Below are 23,860 nucleotides of genomic sequence, written 5' to 3'. Positions count from 1 at the left end.
CGAGGGATTCCCCGAGAAAAGGAGGAGGAGCCTGCGGCTCCTCACTCTGACGCGGTGATGATGTAGACGGCTCTGTGACAGCTGCTCCCACCAATGCCACACCGGGACCTCCCCCTGCTGAACTATGGCAGGACCCACTGAGTCATTAATTCCCGAAATCCTGTCCAATGCCTCGTCTTGCACCAGGCTTTGGTGGATTGAGGTCTGATTACAGCCGGAGTCCACCAAAGCCTGATACGTATCCCCTTGGACACTCACCGATATGCGATACGCTCTGGCCCGATCGAGGGCAGTTCCTGGCGCGTCGGGGATCCGGATCACTGCGCCCACCTCCATTGCCGAGCACTGATGCTGGAGGTGCCCCGGCTCCCTGCAGCACCAGCAAACTGGCCCGGGCTCTCTCTCTGCACCGGCGCTCTGGGGCTCACTCACCTGAGGGGGGTGGGGGGGGAGAGACAGACATGGAAGCGGGAACGGTAGGGCACCGCGGGTGCAGCGGGCTGGCTGGGGTGGAGCCAGCCCCCGCCTCTGCGGTGGGGGAATGGGGTGAGGACGAGACACAGAAGGGGACGGGGAGAGAGAGAGAGAGGAGAAGAGGAGATCTGCGATCCTGCCGCGGGAACAGCTGCCAAATGATCCTCTGCCAACTTGTTGGCCTGATCCAGCGACGCCGGGTGATGGCACTGGACCCACTCCGCGGTCCCTTCGGGAAGTTGTGTGATAAACTGCTCCAGTGCAACCAGATCGACGATTCCATCGGCGTCGCGGTTGTCAGCCCTCAGCCACTGCCAGCAGGCGTCCCGGAGTTGCTGGCCAAACGCGAACGGCCGGCCGACTTCCTCTAGGCGTAGAGCGCAGATGCGCCGATGTTGTTGTTCTGGGGTGCGCCCCACACACTGGAGGACGGCCCGACGCAGGTCCGCGAAGACTAGCCGGCTGTCGGTGGGGAGCTGTAGCGCGGCCAGCTGCGCCTCGCCCGTTAGCAGGGGGAGGAGGCGCGCCGCGCGGTGTTCCACCAGCCAGCCCCAGGCCTCGGCTGCTTGCTCGAAGAGCGCTAGGAAGGCCTCGGGGTCGTCGTGCGGGCCCATCTTCGTTAGGGTGAGGTGGGGAGGGCCCGCGGCAGTGGAGGTGGTGGACCCCGCCAACGCAAGGAGGTGCCGGAATGCCTGACGATCTCCTGTTTCGCCAGCATCAGGGCCTCGAACCTTTGCACTTGCTCCTTTCGGAGGGCGACCAGCGCCTGGTGCTGGCTCTGTTTGGCCGTGGCGAGGATCAGGTCCGTGAAGGGGGAGGACTCCATGGGGCTGTTCTCCTCTGTGCTCCGTCCTGGGTTTCGGCACCACTGTAACACTTTGAGCGGGTGGGTGGAGCACAGAAGTGCAGCAGGCCAGAACTGAGTTTTCAAAAACTCTTTATTAGCAGCTTTTCAGCATTCACACTCTCCCAGATTCACACAGAAACACACATACACACATATCATCCATCTGGCTGGGGAGAGAGCTCCCTTCCTCGGCTCTCTCTCTCCTTATATAGGGCGCAGTCACTGGGGAAGACACACAAACACAGATTAACAGACATCAGGTGCAGTGATTCTGCCAGTTACATTCCCTGACTCTGCCCTCCGGTCACAGACTGACGCTTGACCACACCCCAGCTGCCACACCCTGTAATATACAGCAGTGAGTTTCCCAAAATCTTCTTAACGCTAAGAGCATCTTAACCAGGTGAGAGGGTGTTCATTGTGATGCTTGCTCGACCATTTAACAATGATCTTTGTGCTACAATGCTTTTGGGAAACTCAGGCCTTATCAGTTAAATCAGTAGATAAGTCAGATGATATATACAATACATAAACACTAAGGCTGTAAATAAGCCTTTATTTGGTATAATGGAATAAATAACACTTTTGGCAACTATTTACAATCTTTGATTCTGACTGTAACCTGCCCAGGGGTATGCGAGATATACATCACATGTTACCAGGATGTACCATGGGTAAAAGGTGATCCAAAACATGAAACAGAAGATCAGGATTAGATTAGACTACAGATAACTAGATAATCAATAAAACCTGGTTTAAAAGCAAGGCCCTGGGGCCCATTCTTGGATTATTGTGATCATTTGACCAGATTCTGGATCTGTCTGTTCTTTGAAGCTATTGTCAGCACAAACTCCTTACTCAAGTGGAGGCTTATTCAATGTAAACAAGATTAGATAAACATTATATGTCAATAATAATAATAATATCCATTCATTGTCTATACCGCTTATCCATCAGAGTCACAGGTGAGCTGGAGCTAATCCTAGCTGACTTTGAGCAAGAGGTGGGATACACCCTGGGCAGGTCACAGGGCTAGCACAGAGACAAACAACCATTCACACCGATGGGCAATTTAAAGTAGCCAGTTGACCTAATCCGCATGTCTTTGGACTGTGGGAGGAAACCGGAGCGCCCAGCAGAAACCCACACAGGCACAAGGAAAACATGCAAACTCCAAACACAAAGGCGCCAGTTGATTGCAAGGTTCGAACCCAGGACCTTCTTGCTGAGAGGTGACAGTGCTAACAGCTGTACCACCATGCCACCCAATAATACTAACCCCATTTCCAGAAAAGTTGGGATATTTTCCGAAATACAATAAAAACAAAAATCTGTGATTTTTTAATTCACGTGAAACATGTTTTAACTGACCAAAGAACAAAGAAAATATTTTCAATCATTTTACTGACCAACTTAATTGCATTTTGTAAATATAAATAAAGTAATAAATACTGTTAAGACATGACTGTGAGAATGAAGTGAAAATGACAAATAGCATGAGAAAATAATCCTGTTTCAACAACTGTCCGAAACAGAAAGGAAGTATTGTACAGCCTGTGTGTTGGTATAATAAATAAATAAATAAATAAATAGCAAGCGAGAAAGGAAGGAAGGACTATACAAAAGAGAAAGATACACTGTATAAGAGAAAAAACTGAAATACTCTCCCTAAAAATAATTATAGCAGACAGTAAAAGAGCCATTCAAAAATTGATCAGACACTGGACTGGAAAAGAAAAAAAACAATAACAGTGAAAGGGAGCGCGATAAAGACATGTAGGGGTAATAGGGTAAATGTTGAGAAAATAAGAGGAGGTAATGAAAGGGGGAAAAGCCAGGAGATACTTTTCTTGGGGGCGGTGCGGTGGTGTAGTGGTTAGTGCTGTCGCCTCACAGCAAGAAGGTCGGGGTTCAAGCCCCATGGCCGACGAGGGCCTTTCTGTGTGGAGTTTGCATGTTCTCCCCGTGTCCGCGTGGGTTTCCTCCGGGTGCTCTGGTTTCCCCCACAGTCCAAAGACATGCAGGTTAGGTTAACTGGTGACTCTAAATTGACTGTAGGTGTGAATGTGAGTGTGAATGGTTGTCTGTGTCTATGTGTCAGCCCTGTGATGACCTGGCGACTTGTCCAGGGTGTACCCCGCCTTTCGCCCGTAGTCAGCTGGGATAGGCTCCAGCTTGCCTGCGACCCTGTAGAACAGGATAAAGCGGCTAGAGATAATGAGATGATGATGAGAACTTTGATTCGGATACGACGGTTTAACACATAAGCCAAATACACGCGATGCGAGTGGTAAGATGGCGGCCGGATGGCTTCATTCTAACGAGCTCTCCAGATTTTATATCGAGCTCAGTGGCCAAAACGCACAGCTTTATCCCTGGTTTCCGTACGTGACTTTTATTTTGACAGAATCGAAATTTACTCGGAAGTAACATCAGCTAATGTGGATATTGTTGCTGTTCAACCAAAGTGTTCTTTCAATCTGTTTGCTTAAATCATCGAGTCGACCAAAGATCTCTAATCTATTGTTTAGTACCAAGCACTGTCAAGAAATAAGATAAGTGTGTTAACAGAGGAAGCAGACATCGGTGAGAACAGAAACGAGTCTCAGCAGTGACATGGATTTGAAGGTACAGTAAATCAGGTCGGAGTGTGTGTCCAAAGTTCAGGTTGGCTTGATGGGTAACACTATTTTGTACACATGACCTTAATCTGCTAATTAAGCAGGAAAATAATTAAACATACCGGTCCTGTATTAAACAAACCAGATATTACTATGACTAATTACTGAATTAAAGTGCATTTTGTTTGATACCGAGATTGTACATCGCTAAAGTTCATCGTATACAATCAAAAATATCCTTATTAATATCTTCTGAAAGGCGGAAATCATGTCCTGCTGTGTTGCTACTTGCTGCTAAGTAGCTGTGGTTAATGCTAGGATATGGGATCAGTTCAGATAAGGGACATTCCACCTAATGGGTGCTATTTGCTTGTTGTACCACTTCCAAATTAAACTTAATTTGTTATATCTTTTCAACACTGGCTATAATAACACACACATTTAACTATTCAAAATGTGTATTGGTCAACCTCAGGCTACGTTACAAGGTTTGGAAGTCAAAGATGGCTGCATTTTTTTTTCAGTCCTATTACCAAAACTCTGAAAGTAACAGGACTGAGTTTTTAGCCTAGGATTAGCTAATACATGGAATTAAGCCACATGGTGTTATCGCTAATAGCATGACTACACTTAGCATATTCTAGTGATTTACCAAAAATCTGTATTTTTAAAATAAACAAATATCATCTAAGAAATAACTTAAGCAACAGGACAGTATGTTGACATTGACCTTATCAGTCAAAGTTAAAAAAAATCATCAAATATACAGAAAAGTAAATGAGAGAACTAACTTTTGGTCTTCCCATGGCCTTCAGAAGACACAACTCATGTTTCCTGTTGAGCATATGATTTATGGAATGTTCCAAATTTGTCAGATGGAGTAATATGTTTGGGTAACAGGACTGAGTGAAAACCCAGGGACACGACTAAAATGTGTGTTTTAACTAAGATATTGTGGATTTCTTATGAAAAAATATTTTTAAACCATGGATAGGATATGGAGTCACACAACAGTGCAAAAGAAATACTGTTTCTGAAGGATTTTAATCATATTTCATAGTTAAGTATAACGTTAGAGTTCGGGGACAGGTAACACGTGCTATTTTTCAGTGTTTTAGGTAGTTTTTATTAATCCTTACAATTATATATCTTAAATTTGAAATCAGATCAATGTGCAGGACATTCTGCATAATAAGGAAATGTATTTTAAAGTACATTTTTATGTGCATTTATACATATAATTTTCTAGGGACGGAAATGGCACCGATTTGGTGGAATGGCTCATATATTGATTAGATAGAACTTTATTGATCCCTTTGGGCGGGTTCCCTCAGGGAAATTAAAATTTCAGTAGCATCATTACAGGATAAACAGAGAATAGAAATAGAGAAAAACTTGTAGATAAATTAAATTAGGTATTTGCATATATATTGGTACAGTTTGTTTTTTTTAATTCCACATTGTCTTAAGTTTGCTTGCCATAAATAAAAACATGTAACCCAATACTGTCTGAAATCCTCAAGGTGATGACTATCTGTATCTGCACGGGAAGGAAAATGTTTATGTAATATTCTGAACAAACATGGCGAATTTTTATGTCAAACATGAATAAAAGCCATTTCTCATGACCTGTCTGGTCATTTGGGGGACACCATGACGTGTTTAAAACTTGATTTATTAGACTAGTTGCATGCTTATTCGTGGCGTCAGTAAATCAGATTTCGACAGCAGGACCTCTTCTCCAAATCAGTGTTGTTGTCGAGTCACTGAACCTCGACTCTGAGTCCAGTGTCGAGTCCCTCATGGTCAAGTCCAAGCCATTCAAGAAAATTTCGAGTCCAGTCCGACGTAAATTACACAGCTGTCACACCCGCACACTCTCTAAAACGGGTTCTCAACCTTTTATACTTTAAGGCCCACCTATTAAAAAAGATCCCGAATTATTTTGGCTCACTCCCTGTTCCAGTTGGGAGCCCAGGAATTAAATAAATACAATAAAAACAAATTGTTTTTAATTGTAGGTATTGTATTTAAAACTATGGATGTGCCAGAAGCCAAAGCATGCATGCAGGCCATTCTCAGTCAGAAGGGATTAATGATCCAAAAGTGGAGTCTGGTCGATTAACACAAGAACTTATTGCTGTGTTTGTGTCCAGCAAACAAGCAAGTTATTAAAACCCAGAAGTGGATATAGGAACCAGGGCTGAACAATATGGACAAAATTTCATATCTCGATATTCATGCCAGATATCTCGATATCGATACGATATGACTATGGGTTCGGTGAAAACCAAGCATTTTTCAGAAAAATAAAAACATCATAATACAAAAAAATGTGGGAAGTGCAGTTTTATTTTTAAGAACTCACTGCCAGTCATCAGCATTAACATAAATTACAAATAAATAAATTACAAATCAAACATTTCACTGCAGCTCTGCTTTAACAATAAATAACAAATGCAGCAGCTGATGGAACATTGAAAGTGCATTGAAGTGCAACATCTTAGGTGGGGTTTACATTAGACCGTATCAGCGGATCATCAGATTAACGTTTTTAAAACGATTAGTGTGCACACAGCAACACCAATACACGATTCGCGTGCACACAGCAATGCCAATACACGGATACGCTCGGCTCCGCAGGCATCCTGCGCTCCAAATCACTCCGCCCTGAACAGCGAGTGCCCTCTGGAGGGTGCGCACTCCGGCCCTGCGCAGCTCACAGAGCGCGCGAGTGAAGTGCAAAAGCAATGATTCGGGACTGAGCCACTGTGTGTGTGATCCCAGCGCATATCACTTACCACTTGCAAGTGGAAGGATGGCAAGCCTAAAGACAATCATAACTACACAATGGGCAGTATTTGCATCAGTATTTGCAGTATTTTCATACTTTTATACTCTTTAATGAAAGGTGATACAAGGCGGAAGTCCGCGCCGTTTTTCAGCAGTCGCGTCACATGACCAACGCCAGCGAATCAGGAAGGTGGATGTCACAGTGACGTTGTCCAATGACGACGCCAGCTAGAGCTCAGCACAGCGTATCCGCGTATTCTCAATGTTTACACAGCACCGGACCAGACACGATCTAGATTGAATACGTGGACCCTGGCGGATTCCCGTTTCCCGGCGTTTCCAGGCGTTTTAATGTAAACGGACAGTGCATCCGCGAAGAAAACGAGACCGATACGGTCTAATGTAAACTTGGCCTTATATTCTTCAAAAGATCACATAACTGTATGCAGAAAATGCATTTGTTACTAACAGAACAGAGGTAGTTACAGGCAGCACAACTTCTATGGTGAAACATGTTTGTTGTGCTACCTTGCTTCGTCGCAATTTTTGTTAAGCACGACTTGCACAACACCTCACTCTGGTTAACATCGTCCTTTTTGAATCCAAAATACCTCCAAATAATGGAGGATGATTTATGTTTTGGCACCAAGTCAGATTCTGCACCGCCACCGGCCGCATTATCTTCCGCACTCATTTTCTTTCTTTCTTTCTTTCTTTCTTTCTTTCTTTCTTTCTTTCTTTCTTTCTTTCTTTCTTTCTTTCTTTCTTTCTTTCTTTCTTTCTTTCTTTCTTTCTTTCTTTCTTTCTTTCTTTCTTTCTTTCTTTCTTTCTTTTTAATTTCCCCGCTGTGTGTGTAATGTGTACGCGCGTCGGTCTCCGTCTCCCTCACTCCTGCCCTCATATGTTTGTCATTGGTTGGCTTCAGCTGTCGATCCACAGCAAGCATGAAATAAGGTTTGTGGTTGGCTGGCCTTAGCGGTGCATTCAAGGGCAATCGTAAAAATGATGTTTGTTGTGACTGCCAGAGCTGTACATGCACGGCGAGCGCGGGGAGGGGAAATCTATATCATCTATATCGTTGCTTTTTCGATATTAATATCTTGAATGTTCATATCTAGATATAGATACGATAACGATATATCGTTCAGCCCTAATAGGAACTACTCAATGGGATGGATCCTCATACCCTAACAAAGAAGGATTTTTCCTATGAAACAAAATTTACTAGCTACAGTGGTGCTTGAAAGTTTGTGAACCCTTTAGAATTTTCTACATTTCTGCATAAATATGACCGAAAACAACGACACAAGTCCTAAAAGTAGATAAAGAGAACCCAGTTAAACAAATGAGACAAAAATATTATACTTGATCATTTATTTATTGAGGAAAATGATCCAATATTACATATCTGTGAGTGGCAAAAGTATGTGAACCTCTAGGATTAGCAGTTAATTTGAAGGTGAAATTAGAGTCAGGTGTTTTCAATCAATGGGATGACAGTCAGGTGTGAGTGGGCACCCTGTTTTATTTAAAGAACAGGGATCTATCAAAGTCTGATCTTCACAACACACGTTTGTGGAAGTGCATCATGGCACAAACAAAGGAGATTTCTGAGGATCTCAGAAAAAGTGTTGTTGATGCTCATCAGGCTAGAAGAGGTTACAAAAACATCTCCAAAGCATTTGGACTCCACCAATCCACAGTCAGACAGATTGTGTACAAATGGAGGAAATTCAAGACCATTGTTACCCTCCCCAGGAGTGGTCAACCAGCAAACATCACTCCAAGAGCAAGGCGTGTAATAGTTGGCGAGGTCACAAAGGACCCCAGGGTAACTTCTAAGCAACTGAAGGCCTCTCTCACATTGTTGTTCGATGTTCTCGCTCTCCAAAAAGAACATTGCTGCTCGTTTGCAGTTTGCTAACGATCACGCGGACAAGCTACAGTGGCATGCAAAAGTTTGGGCACCCTTACTGAAAATGTTTGTTACTGTGAATGGTTCAGTGAGCAGAAGATGAACTGATCATCAAAAGGCATAAAAGTAAAGACGACACATTTCTTTTCAGCGTTTTCTGCAAGATTTGTGTATTATTTTTGTTTTGTACAATTGGAGAGTGAAAAGAGAAAAGGAACACCATGCGAAAGTTTGGGCACCCTAATACATTTGAGTTCTCAGGTAACTTTTACCAAGGTTCCAGACCTTAATTAGCTTATTGAGCTGTGGCTTGTTCAAGTTCTTCGTTAGGAAAGGTCAGATGATGCAGATTTCAAAGCTGTATAAATTCTCTGACTCCTCAAACTTGTCCCTAAAATCAACAGCCATGGGCTCCTCTAAGCAACTTTCTCGCATTCTGAATAATAAAATAACTGATGCTCTCAAAGCAGGAGAAGGCTACTAGAACATAGCAAAGTGTTTTTCAGGTAGCTGTTTCCTCAGATTGTAATGTTATTAAGAAATGGCAGTTAATAGAAACAGTGGAGATCAAGGTGAGGTCTGGAAGATGAAGAAAACTTTCTGAAAGAACTGCTCATCGGATTGCAAGAAAGGCAAATAAAACCCGTTTGACTGCAAAAGACATTCAGAAAGATTTAGCAGACCCTGGAGTGGTGGTGCACTGTTCTACTATGCAGTGACACCTGAACAAATATGACCTTCATGGAAGAGTCATCAGAAGAAAACCTTTCCTACGTCCTAGCCACAAAATTCAGCGTCTGAAGTTTGCAAATGAACATCTAAACAAGCCTGATGCATTTTGGAAACAAGTCCTGTGGACTGATGAAATCAAAATTTTGGCCAAAAAGTTCAATATGCAAAGGTATGTTTGGAGAAAAAAGGGTACCAAATTCCAGGAAAAGAACACCTCTCCAACTCTGAAGCATGGGTGTGGATCGATCATGCTTTGGGGTTGTGTTGCAGCCAGTAGCACAGGGCACATTTCATTAGTCGAGGGAAGCATGGATTCAAATAAATACCAGCAAATTCTGGAAGCAAACATCACACCATCTGTAAAAAAGTTGAAGTTAAAAAGGGGATGGGTCCTACAATAAGACGATGATCCAAAACACACTTCAGAATCTACAATGAAATACCTCAAGAGGCACAAGCTGAAGGTTTTGCCCTGGCCCTCACAGTCCCCTGACCTAAACATTGAAAATCTATGGATAGATCTCAAAAGAGCAGTGCATGCAAGACAGCCCAAAAAACTTGTAGAACTGGAAGCCTTTTGCAAGGACGAATGTGTGAAAATCCCCCAGGTAAGAACTGAAAGATTATTAGCTGGCTACAAAAAGTGTTTACAAGCTGTGATACTTGCCAAAGGGGGTGTTACTAGGTACTAACCATGCAGGGTGCCCAAACCTTTGCATACCACTGTAGAAGGCTATTGGAAAAATGTTCTGTGGATGGATGAGACCAAAATAGAACTTTCTGGTTTAAGTGAGAAGTGTTATGTTTGGAGAAAGGAAAACACTGCATTGCAGCATAAGAACCTTATCCCATCTGTGAAACATGGTGGTGGTAGTATCATGGTTTGGGCCTGTTTTACTGCATCTGGGCTAGGACAGCTTGCCATCATTGATGGAACAATGAATTCTGAATTATACCAGCAAATTCTCAAGGAAAATGTTAGGACATTTGTACATGGACTGAATCTCAAGAGAAGGTGGGTCATGCAGCAAGACAATGACCCTAAGCACACAAGTCGTTCTACCAAAGAATGGTTAAAGAAGAATAAAGTTAATGTTTTGGAATGGCCAAGTCAAAGTCCTGACCTTAATCCAATCCAAATGTTGTGGAAGGACCTGAAGCGAGCAGTTCATGTGAGGAAACCCACCAACATCCCAGAGTTGAAGCTGTTCTGTACGGAGGAATGGGCTAAAATTCCTCCAAGCCAGTGTGCAGAACTGATCAACAGTTAACAGAAATGTTTAATTGCAGTTATTGCTGCATAAGGGGGTCACACCAGATACTGAAAGCAAAGGTTCATATACTTTTGCCACTCACAGATATGTAATATTGGATCATTTTCCTCAATAAATAAATGACCAAGTATAATATTTTGTCTCATTTGTTTAACTGGGTTCTCTTTATCTACTTTTAGGACTTGTGTGAAAATCTGATGATATTTTAGGTCATATTTATGCAGAAATATAGAAGATTCTAAAGGGTTCACAAACTTTCAATCACCACTGTCCAACTGAAAATAATAGATACCTTTAACAAGTTTTGATTTTACGAAATATACATAATGCAAATGTTACATCACAAAATGTTAGGAATCATTTTGATTGTTTAAAAAGTGCAATAAACAGGAGTTAAAAATAAGTGAAATTAATTTCCTTTCATTTGTAACTTTTCCTGTAGTTACTAGTTACTTGAAGTGTAAATACTGTAAACAATACAAAAAATTCAATAATAATGGTAGTTTATGAAGGTACTATTTAAGATAATGTAAGTCTTGGTGAAGGAGAAACCAATCGAAACAGTGAAAGTGATTATCATACTGTTACCATGTGAACAGTCTTTTATGAATGTGGCAGTGGGCTCTTAGCGCACCGAGTCCGGTGTGACTGAGGAAGGTGACAAGTTTTATGTTTCATCTAATTTAGATCATTTAAAAACTATATTATTTGGCATTGGGCACATAGGAAAGTGTGAAGTATAACCTTTCTGTCAATATGTTTGTCATGCTTGTATGATGAAAAAAACTCGCTAAGATATTTATCTAAATACATGACCTACTCATTCTAAACCTGCCGAGCTTCCCCAGCGAAGCTCTCAAAACTCATATTTTGCTTCCATTCAAGCTTCATTTTGAAGTCTGACCAATAAGAACACTACATTTTTGGTGTTAAATTTTGATTTTCTCGATTTAACTTCCATATATGGAAAGCACGCGCCCCGGAAAACCACTGACCGTGGACAGAAATGTCCACAGAAATGCACAAAATTACTTCACAAAACAACAAAATTTCACAAAATTTTGGTTAGCATGGGTTGGTATAAAATTTATAGGCTGTGTTTTTTGAGAATTGGCTGTGTAAAACACAGCTGCATGGCTCGCTAGCTAAGCCTATGACCAAAAGCAACCCTAAGGAGAGTCATTGAGGTCACCTGGGTCCATACATGAAAATCCCTCACCTTTCGGCAAAATTCGCCATTTTGAAACCAAAATGGGTGACCTACGTGAATCGTGTAGATCCGATGAGAAAAAAAAATGGGGGGGGTTTGATATTGACCCAAAGGGCAAGGAGGTCGCTTCGCACCCATAGACAGCTCGTGCCGGTTTGCGCCTCCACCTGCTTTGATATTGACGCCATAGCGACGAGTACATCTCGCTGCGAAGGGCAAGCAGCATCATTTCTCGCCTCTTCTCCTGCTGGCCAGAGTGTGCACACATCAGTCAGAGTGCAGACCAGACCACCAGAAGCTGGAAGCTGGATTGAGTCATCGGACTGAATTTCCTACTTTTTTCAAACTTTCCTGATTGCTATCAAAACAAACACAACTTCCGGCTTGATTACGTCAGCATTCGAAAGAGGGCGCGCGCATCTTTTGACAATCCCTGTGTCCGAAATTGCTCGCTACTCACTATATAGGGCACTGTATAGTGGAGACGCCATTTTGTAGTGCTGTCCGTGCTGAAAGAAATCAAATTAAAAGTCTCAAATTTGATTTAATAAAAGACAGCAGCAAAGAAGAAAGTATTCAGCCTTGATTTAAAAAGAACTGAAAGCTGCAGGTACTTCCATATCTCGGCAGGCTGAGTGGTATGCTGGGGCACCTCTTGCCAGCAGACCAGGATATCCAGAGGGAACTTGTGCGGTTCAGTGTTGACCTGACCATCCCCAGCTTCAAGGAGGGAGAGAGCATCATGGAGTGGTGGGGTCATGTCTTCGACAAACCAGACAAGTACCCCTCCCTGGGTGCACTGGTTAAGTGTTGCCTCTCCATCTTTCATGGACCTAGAGTCGAGTCCTCATTTAGTCTGATGAATGATGTAATTGATCAAAGGAGTGGCAACATGAACGTGGAAACATTTAATGCAATACAGACGGTCAAGTACACGCTGATATCCAGGGGGAAGACAGCTATGCAGCTCTTTAGAAGGGAGGACGTGAAGTTTGGGGAAGTGGACAGAACATTGTGCAAGAACATTAACTCTGCAGCAGCCACATACAAACACCAGCAGAGGGTGAACAAGGAGGAAAAGCAGCAGAGCAAGTATGGCTCTCAAGCAACTAGCAGTGCTCAGCAGGCCAAGAAACAGACTGCTGAAGGAGAGAAGCAGGCAAGGCTGAAACACGTGGCAACTCAGCGAAAGCGGGCCATGGAGACGCTGGTGGTCCAGGCAAATAAAAGGAAAAAATGATCACTATTCCTTGTGTGTTCTCCACTTTCTTCGTTCTATTATTCACATTTTTTTCCAGGGCATAATTTCACTATAACTACATGTATTTGTACTGTATGTCCTTGTGCAAATGTCAATACAGTATACTTAGTAAGGAGGCTATAATATTTATTCTGAGGGAGGACCCCCCAAACAAAATAAAAACAATACCAGAGGCCACGTCACCACTGTGGGTCACTCAGTACGTTTACATCTCATCTCATCATCTCTAGCCGCTTTATCCTTCTACAGGGTCGCAGGCAAGCTGGAGCCTATCCCAGCTGACTACGGGCGAAAGGCGGGGTACACCCTGGACAAGTCGCCAGGTCATCGCAGGGCTGACACATAGACACAGACAACCATTCACACCTACGGTCAATTTAGAGTCACCGGTTGACCTAACCTGCATGTCTTTGGACTGTGGGGGAAACCGGAGCACCCGGAGGAAACCCACGCGGACACGGGGAGAACATGCAAACTCCACACAGAAAGGCCCTCGCCGGCCCCGGGGCTCGAACCCAGGACCTTCTTGCTGTGAGGCGACAGCGCTAACCACTACACCACCGTGCCGCCCGAGTACGTTTACATGCACGTCCAAATCGAGCTGCTGTCGGTAATCGAGCAAAGGGTCCCAGCAGGGGTGCCAGAGAAATCCAATCCTAAATGCACAAGTGAAATCGGGCTATTGTGCAAGGTGCATTGTGCACCCGAGCCACACGTAGCGCTACACGCCCCATCGTGTTGGTACACTTCCGGTTGTCGTCATGAAGAAGAGCTATAGTGTTGCCAGATAATGCTGACGTATTCCAGCCGAAAACATGTTCAAATCCGCTAAAATGCACTTAAAACCCCCAATCTGGCAACACTGGCAGTTCCGTGTTCAAGCTGTTAGGCTTGCTCTAACAGACTGTATGGCTACAAACTGTCCGGCGCAGACCACTGTTTTGTAAGACAACTTATTTTGCACAATAATATTTTTCTAAAGTCCATTTTTTGCTTACAAAAAAATATTTTTTTTTTGCTTACAATTTAACTTATGTCTTAATAAACACACAAAAAGTTCAATTGTTTTGCTTTTATTGACATTCTTCAGATGTTGGACATATATATATATATATATATACACACACACACAAATACAGTGACTTTATGTACACAATTCACAGCTATGCAACAGCTATACAGATGTATTTGGTGATACAGTAAGTGAGCTAAATTTTAACAGTGCAAACAATGCCACAAAAAGAAAAGATTCATGCCGTTGTCATGATTCGTTGTCATGCCGACCGAGGCTGTTGTGTTTCCCTTGTGGTCTCGTCACTTCCGGAAGGGGCAGTGCTGAAGTAAGTAGCTCGAATACGTAGCTCAATAGGGTATACATGCACTAAGTAGCTCGGCAGAAATCGCATAATCTAGGTCGTGTAGCTCGATTCCGAGAAATCAAGTTCGGTTCAATTTCAGCCGAATTAAGGTGTATACATGGCATTTTGAACTTCGATTTCAGTCGAGCAACGGCAGAAATTCGATTCTCTCTATGTGCATGTAAACACACTGACTGAGTCATCCTGTAGGTGTTAGGGTCCCTGGAGGCCGGGTGTGAACTGTGTTAGCAGCCTAGAGAATCGTTAGGGTGATCTGTGGGTCGTTAGCTCTGTCTGCCATCATGTGAGTCACTGAAGTCAGCTGTGTCTTGGTGTGGATGTATGTTTAGTTTTCTGGGAAGTGTGCCAAGGACTGCATTGTATGTGGCTGATAAATGGTGTCTCAGACCACCTCCTCTGTTCAGTAATGGTTGTTCCAGGTTGATGAAGATGGTTTCTTTTACTCCTCTTTAAACTACCGGTCTTCTCTGGCTAAAATGCATACATTGCAGTCCTGAAACAAGTGTCCTTTGTTATTGAGATGAAGATAGACTGCAGAGTCCTGGCCTGAGGAACTGGACTATCTGAGAAACTCAGGAGGATCTTCTACAAACACAATATTCCTGTACATTTCAGACCCAGTAACACTGAGGCAGAAATTGGTTCACCCTAACGACAGAATACCCAGACACAAACAGGACAATGTCATGTACACAATTCAGTGCAGTGAGGAATGCACAGACTTGTACAGTGGGGAAACGAAACAACCACTTCACAGGTGCATGGCTCAACACAGGAGAGCCAGTTCCTCAGGCCAGAACCCTGCAGTCTATCTTCGTCCCTGTCCACACGGCAACGGATTCAGGTGAATCTGATAAAATTGTTTATCGTTTTGGCCTGGCGTCCACACGGCACCGGCGTTTTGGGTGCCCCAAAACGAAATCTTTTGAGAACGGGTTCCAGAGTGGAAAGATCTGGCAACGGCGCCGTTGTGAAGTCGTCTGGATGAGTAGAATGGATTTGTTTATGATGTCACAACCACATGTGCTTCACGCCGGGTAGAAGTGTAACGAACTCGATGCGAGTTGTCAACAAATCCTATAACTTGGTTCATGAAATGCGCTTACAAAATATTTTCACTGTGAATATTTGTGTAATGGTGCAGAGAGAGAGAGCGAGAGAGAGAGAGAGAATAGCCCTTAGTGCAGAGTCAATCCCGCCAGCAAAAATAGGGGAAAAAAAAGGAGCGATCTCACCTCTTCAGATGTTGGTTTAAGTCCTACAATACATTCCTCAAAAAGGGCGTAGAAGAACAAATTAATCCATCAACGTGTAGCATTCAATTTATTCCGGACCATTAAAGACGCCGCCTTCTGCATAGAATCATACGTCATCCTCGCCGCCATATTGGATGGGTCAAAGCGGAGAATAAAGATGCCTCATTCATGTGCTGCGTTTAACTGTACCAACAGGTTTGCCGTCCAAACGAGATCACATGGGATTACCTTTCACAGGTGAGACTGGAAAAATACTTTTCTTTGTATTTGGTTATTATAACGTAATTTTACGAACAGATTTTTCTGACTGTGGCTAATATGAAGTCTCGCGCATAATAGTTTATGCGCATGCATCCTTACTACTTCTATTATTCTGGTGTCTCTGATGGGACCGTCTTACAGCGCACCTAGAGGTGTAGCATGTGTATTGCATCGTTTTCAGCAAGCGTTGCGTTGCCATATGTACCTGATATTTTACTGATCCGTTGCCCATGTGGACGCGAGATATATATTTTTAAATCTCGTTGCCGTTGTCGTGTGGATGTAGCCTTAATCTCAATAGCAAAGGACACTTGTAAAAGAAGTCATCTTCGTCAACCTGGAATGACCATTACTGAACAGAGGAGGTGGTCTGAGACACCACTTATCAGCCACATACAATGCAGTCTTTGGCACACTTCCCAGAAAACTGAATATACATCCACACCAAGACTCAGCTGACTTCAATCACTCACATGATGGCAGAGCGAGCCAACGACCCTCTAGGGTACTAACACCGTTCACACCTGGCCTCCAGGGACCCTAACAACCTACAGGATGGCTGAGAGTCTCAATGACCCATGTGACCTCAATGACTCCTCCTTAGGGTTGCTTTTGATCCACTAGAGGAAATGTAGCGTTCTTATTGGTCAGACTTCGAAATGAAGCTTGAATGGAAGCAAAAATACCTGGAACTCTTCACTCGTCAGTCAGAACTGAAGAAGCCTTTTGGTTGAGAGGTGAAACCTCTTCAAGAATTTGCATGTTCCTTTTGCCTGCATGGGGTTTCTCCCACAGTCCTAAGACATGCGTTTTAGGTCAACTGGCTACTCTAAATTGCCCGTTGGTGTACATGATTGTTATTGTGTTAGCCCTGTGATAGGCTACATCCACACGACAACGGCAACAAGATGTTATTAAAAAAAATATCGCGTCCACATGGGCAACGGATCAGTAAAATATCAGGTACATATGGCAACGCAACGCTTGCTGAAAACGATGCAATACACATGCCACACCTCTAGGGGCGCTGTAAGACGGTCCCTTCGGAGACACCAGAACAATAGAAGTAGTAAGGACGCATGCGCATAAACTATTATGCGCGAGACTTCATATTAGCCACAAAGTCAGAAAAATCTGTTCGTAAAATTACATTATAATGACCAAATACAATGAAAAATATTTTTCCAGTCTCACCTGTGAAAGGTAATCCCATGTGATCTCGTTTGGACGGCAAACCTGTTGGTACAGTTAAATGCAGCACACGAATGAGGCATCTTTATTCTCCGCTTTGACCCATCCAATATGGCGGCGAGGATGACGTATGATTCTACGCGGAAGGCGGTGTCTTTAATGGTCCGGAATAAATTGAATGCTACATGTTGATGGATTAATTTGTTCTTCTACGCCCTTTTTGAGGAATGTGTTGTAGGACTTAAACCAACAAGAGGTGAGATCGCTCCTTTTTTCCCCTATTTTTGCTGGCGGGATTGACTCTGCCCTAAGAGCTGCTCTCACTCTCTCTCTCTCTCACTCACTTTGCACCATTACACAATAAATATTCACAGTGAAAATATTTTGTAAGTGCGTTTCATGAACCAAGTTATAGGATTTGTTGACAACTCGCATCGAGTTCGTTACACTTCTACCCGGCGTGAAGCACATGTGGTTGTGACGTCATCGTAAACAAATCCGTTCTACTCATCCAGACGACTTCGCAACGGCGCCGTTGCCAGATCTTTCCACTCTGGAACCCGTTCTCAAAAGATTTCATTTTGGGGCACCCAAAACGCCGGTGCCGTGTGGACGCCAGGCCGAAACGATAAACAATTTTATCAGATTCACCTGAATCCGTTGCCGTGTGGACAGGGCCATAGACTGATGACTTGACCAGGGTGCATCCTGCCACTTGCTCAAAGTGCTTAGTGTCCAAGTGTCGCTTTAATTTGCAGGGTTAATTAGCAAGTACTTCTGCACACATTACACACTGTGGATGTGGTTCTGATGTGCCATTTACTGAAAAACTGACCTCTTATCATATTTGCGGAATTTAGGTTCACCCCCCCAAGAAATGGCAAGGCATCTGTCAGAGCAGCTCTTTTCTCTTGAATTAAAAATGTATCCCTAGTGTGCTGCCCTATGCTTCCCAAATTGATTGTGATATTGGTTGATCTGGTAAAAGTGATTGTGTCAGTGTTGTGCTTTTGACATGAATTAAATGAACATGTACAGCTCTGGAAAAAAATCAGAGACCAGTGCAAAATGATCGGTTTTTGTTTTATTCCATAAACTACTGACATTTCCTCCAAATTCCGCATAAAAATATTGTTACTTGGAGAATTTAATTGCAGAAAATGACAACTGGTCAAAATAATTAAAAAAAAATTGTTTTCAGACTCTGAATAATGCAGAGAAGTCAAGATCGTGTTCAGTTTTGAACACCACAATACTAATATTTGAACTTGGCATGAGTTCAGAAATCAATATTTGGTGGAATAACCCTGACATTTAATCGCAGCTTTCATGTGTCTTGGCATGCTCTCCACCAGTCTTTCACATTGCTCTTGGATGACTTTATGTTACTCCTGGCGCAAAAATTCAATCAGCTCTTTAATTTTTTTCCCAAAGCTGTATATAGTAAGGGGCTATTTCTCAGTATGGTATTCGACAATTGATTGCAGTGCTAAGATCGTGTTCCGTATCTTCACACAATACAAACTTGGTGCTGGTTATCTCAAGGCTAAGCTCAGTAGGAAGAGAAAATAGATGGCATATGAAAGATTAATATGTACTGCAGTGGAGATTGCAGGACAGAAACGAGACAATCTGAAAATTGCCTTTAAAAAGGCTGTTGTGAACTGCAAGCACTGTTGGATGGCTAAGATTACCTTTTGAAACCAAAGCCTTTAAAAAGGCTGTTGTTTACGCTGCTGATCAAATCGGAGTATGAAACTGTTGATGCGCAAGTGGTATGTTTCAGATGTCTGAACTGTGTTCTGTACTTGTGGATGTCTGCTACGGTTCCTTGTTGAGATTTCAATTGATAACATTCAGCTTTCATAGGGAAGGCATGACAGTAACACATCTCAAAAAGTTGGGACGGGGCAATAAGAGGCTGGAAAAGTTAAAGGTACAAAAAAGGAACAACTGGAGGACCACATTGTAACTCATTAAGGCTACATCCACACGACAACGGCAACGAGATGTTATTTAAAAAAATATCGCGTCCACATGGGCAACGATCAGTAAAATATCAGGTCCATATGGCAACGCAACGCTTGCTGAAAACGATGCAATACACATGCCACACCTCTAGGGGCGCTGTAAGACGGTCCCTTGGGAGACACCAGAACAATAGAAGAAGTAAGGACGCATGCGCATAAACTATTATGCGCGAGACTTCATATTAGCCACAAAGTCAGAAAAATCTGTTCGTAAAATTACATTATAATGACCAAATACAATGAAAAATATTTTTCCAGTCTCACCTGTGAAAGGTAATCCCATGTGATCTCGTTTGGACGGTAAACCTGTTGGTACAGTTAAACGCAGCACATGAATGAGGCATCTTTATTCTCCGCTTTGACCCATCCAATATGGCGGCGAGGATGACGTATGATTCTACGCAGAAGGCGGCGTCTTTAATGGTCCGGAATAAATTGAATGCTACACGTTGATGGATTAATTTGTTCTTCTACGCCCTTTTTGAGGAATGTATTGTAGGACTTAAACCAACATCTGAAGAGGTGAGATCGCTCCTTTTTTCCCCTATTTTTGCTGGCGGGATTGACTCTGCCCTAAGGGCTATTCTCTCTCTCTTTCTCACTTTGCACCATTACACAATAAATATTCACAGTGAAAATATTTTGTAAGCGCGTTTCATGAACCAAGTTATAGGATTTGTTGACAACTCGCATCAAGTTCATTACACTTCTACCCGGCGTGAAGCACTGATGGTCATGTGGTTGTGACGTCATCGTAAACAAATCCGTTCTACTCATCCAGACGACTTTGCAACGGCAACGTTGCCAGATCTTTCCACTCTGGAACCCGTTCTCAAAAGATTGCGTTTTGGGGCACCCAAAACGCCGGTGCCGTGTGGACGCCAGGCCGAAACGATAAACAATTGTATCGGATTCACCTGAATCCATTGCCGTGTGGACAGGGCCTAAGTCAATTGGCAATAGGTCACTAACATGACTGGGTATAAAAAGAGCATCTTGGAGTGGCAGCGGCTCTCAGAAGTAAAGATGGGAAGAGGATCACCAATCCCCCTAATTCTGCGCTGACAAATAGTGGCGCAATATCAGAAAGGAGTTCGACAGTGTAAAATTGCAGAGTTTGAACATATCATCATCTACAGTGCATAATATCATCAAAAGATTCAGAGAATCTGGAAGAATCTCTGTGCGTAAGGGTCAAGGCCGGAAAACCATACTGGGTGCCCGTGATCTTCGGGCCCTTAGACAGCACTGCATCACATACAGGCATGCTTCTGTATTGGAAATCACAAAATGGGCTCAGGAATATTTCCAGAAAACATTATCTGTGAACACAATTCACCGTGCCATCCGCCGTTGCCAGCTAAAACTCTATAGTTCAAAGAAGAAGCCGTATCTAAACATGATCCAGAAGCGCAGACGTCTTCTCTGGGCCAAGGCTCATTTAAAATGGACTGTGGCAAAGTGGAAAACTGTTCTGTGGTCAGACGAATCAAAATCTGAAATTCTTTATGGAAATCAGGGACGCCGTGTCATTCGGACTAAAGAGGAGAAGGATGACCCGAGTTGTTATCAGCGCTCAGTTCAGAAGTCTGCATCTCTGATGGTATGGGGTTGCATTAGTGCGTGTGGCATGGGCAGCTTATACATATGGAAAGACACCATCAATGCTGAAAGGTATATCCAGGTTCTAGAGCAAGATATGCTTCCATCCAGACGACGTCTCTTTCAGGGAAGACCTTGCATTTTCTAACATGATAATGCCAAGCCACATACTGCATCAATTACAGTATCATGGCTGCGTAGAAGAAGGGTCCGGGTACTGAACTGGCCAGCCTGCAGTCCAGATCTTTCACCCATAGAAAACATTTGGTGCATCATAAAACGGAAGATACAACAAAAAAGACCTAAGACAGTTGAGCAACTAGAATCCTACATTAGACAAGAATGGGTTAACATTCCTGTCCCTAAACTTGAGCAACTTGTCTCCTCAGTCCCCAGACGTTTACAGACTGTTGGAAAGAGAAAAGGGGATGTCTCACAGTGGTAAACATGGCCTTGTCCCAACTTTTTTGAGATGTGGTGTTGTCATGAAATTTTAAAATCACCTAAGTTTTCTCTTTAAATGATACATTTTCTCAGTTTAAACATTTGATATGTCATCCATGTTCTATTCTGAATAAAATATGGAATTTTGAAACTTCCACATCATTGCATTCTGTTTTTATTTACAATTTGTACTTTGTCCCAACTTTTTTGAAATCGGAGTTGTAGAAATTGCTATATTTATTAAATTATTTGATTGAATATGATACAATAATACCACATGTGGTTAGCATGCAAGTAAATGCTGAATAATTTGCGAAGAATGGAAGGACTTTATAATTGAAATGTGCGTCAATGAAAAGAGCCAGCCATCCATATGTGGTGCATCCAAAATTATTTTCTTCAACCAGAAATTACTAAGTCGTTTCTTATAGTGTTGCTGAGGATTTGATTGATAATTGATTAATTGTATAACAAAAGGATAAAATATTTGAGCTCTGCATCTTCAATCAGTTGCAAAAAGTGTGGAAATTAGGGCAGGTTTTTTCTGTCTTTTTTCCCTACCCCTCCTAAAGCCCTCCTAAATACAGTAGTCACCCATTTAAGAGTACTCTTAAGGAGATATAATTTTTGTATCTTGCTCGCATTTTTGGTTCCAAGAATTACCTGCATACTTGTCACTGAATTGCCATATTTATTTTCCTGTGTGTTCCAAGGTAATGACCAACCTTGAGGAGATTGCCAAGCTCTACCGGGAGCAGAGTCACTTTCCATCCCTGAGCCGTGCCGATGTGGGACCGGTGATCACGTCTCAGTATGGAGGAAAGTACAACAACATCTCTACAGGTGGGCTTCTCACAATGCTCTGCTGTAACCTGACACATTCAGTTGACCGTGGTCTTTACGATATACAGTTTATAATTAAGTTATTCGCTGAAGGTAAAGTGAATGAATTTCAGTGAATAATAACTGAGATGAGGTCGAGGTTATTATTTAAATAATATTGGCTGGCTTTGAGTGGTATATCAGATATATTCCATTCAGCTAGCATGATATTGAACAAGTCAAAGACGAGTAGCTGGATGGAAATTTGAATTTTATAAAAACTCTCATGGAGCTTTCAAACCTACCAAAAGACGGGTGATAGCGTTCCGGCGCGCTGCGCCGGATTTCCAGCGCGCCGTGGCTGGGGAAAAAAAAATAAAAAATCTAGTTCGCCCATTGTCCTGTGTCATTCTGAGATGCGCAGATAGACAGTAAAGGGAATTCCGAATTCCCTTTACTGTCTATCTGCGCATCTCGGAATGACACAGGACAATGGGCGAACTAGATTTTTTTTTTTTTTCCCCCCAGCCATGGTGTGCCGGAAATCCGGCGCAGCGCGCTGGAAAGCTATCACCCCTGAAAAGATCTGTTTTGTAATGTGCCATCTAGTGAATGTTGCTTTTTAAATCTTTTGGATGTACACGGTCATCTCACAGCACCCCATTGTGGATTAGTCTCCTCTAACAACGCAACCCTTCCGTTTAGTTTGGTATGTCCATGCAAGGATCATGTCACTTATGTTACATGTATGTAATACTACATTTGCACAGAAAACCATTTAGTTATTGTTATTATGCTGTAATGGTATTGTGTGGGAATGTGGCAAAATGATAGTCAAAACGTTAATCTGTCTCCTGGCAACCTAGGAACATTAACAGTAATCTTTTACCACAGCTCCAGTGGGAACTGGAACCACAGTGTTGGAGTCGTCACTAAACCTTGAGTCAGAGTCCAGTTTCGAGTCCCCAGTGTTCTAGTCCAAGTCATTTAAGAAAATTTCGAGTTGAGACCAAGAACAAGACTCCAACTGCACCATTTGACGGTGGCTGTTGCTGCCTTTATGTGAAAGTGTCTCTGCTACTGTGAGTGCGTTTACATGCACATAGAGAAAATCGAATTTCTGCCGTTGCTCGACTGAAATCGAAGTTCTAAATGCCATGGATACACCTTAGCTAGGCTGAAATTGAACCGAACTTGATTTCTCGTAATAGAGCTACACGACCTAGATTATGCGATTTTTGCCGAGCTACTTAGTGCATGTATACCCTATCGAGCTACGTAGTGGAGCTACTTACTTCAGCAGTGCCCCTTCCGGAAGTGATGAGTGACGAGACCACAAGCGGGAAACACGACAGCCTCGGTCGGCATGACAACAGTAGTAGCGAGCAGCAGAAGAGGTCAGGAGGAACAAACGAAGAAGAGAAAATGGCGAGCAGAAACGTGCACTTCTGGAGCAATGAGGAGACAGAGTTCATGCTCATTCAGCTTAAGGAGTTGAATATATTAAAATTCATGGACGGGAGAAAAACGCGCAATGGAGAACACGGAACTGATAACTTTGTTTACACTCTTGAATAGCTCTTCATGACAACAACCGGAAGTGTACCAACACGATGGGGCGTGTAGCGCCACCTGTGGCTCGGGTGCACAATGTACCTCACACAATAGCTCGATTTCCTTGTGTGCATGTAGGATTGGATTTCTCTGGCACCCCTGCTGGGACCCTTTGCTCGATTACCGACAGCAGC

The 23,860-nt window shown here is 43.0% G+C and overlaps 1 protein-coding gene across 2 annotated transcripts in view; it reads left to right on the top strand.

Moving 5' to 3' along the window:
- Positions 1 to 3,719: 3,719 nt before the first annotated feature.
- Positions 3,720 to 23,860, top strand: part of apeh (acylaminoacyl-peptide hydrolase) — an 83,086-nt gene continuing 62,945 nt past the window's right edge. For both annotated transcript variants that reach the window (XM_060931693.1, XM_060931694.1), the window contains exons 1-2: positions 3,720 to 3,949; positions 22,004 to 22,133. In XM_060931693.1, the coding sequence (XP_060787676.1) occupies positions 3,938 to 3,949; positions 22,004 to 22,133 (142 nt within the window). In that variant the 5' untranslated portion in view covers positions 3,720 to 3,937. The remainder of the gene's footprint in view (positions 3,950 to 22,003; positions 22,134 to 23,860) is intronic.

Source organism: Neoarius graeffei, chromosome 10, assembly GCF_027579695.1.
Source record: "Neoarius graeffei isolate fNeoGra1 chromosome 10, fNeoGra1.pri, whole genome shotgun sequence".
Classification (NCBI taxonomy): Eukaryota; Metazoa; Chordata; class Actinopteri; order Siluriformes; family Ariidae; genus Neoarius; species Neoarius graeffei.
The sequence above is the reverse complement of the archived record's forward strand: the minus strand, read 5'-3'. Positions and strand labels throughout refer to the sequence as shown.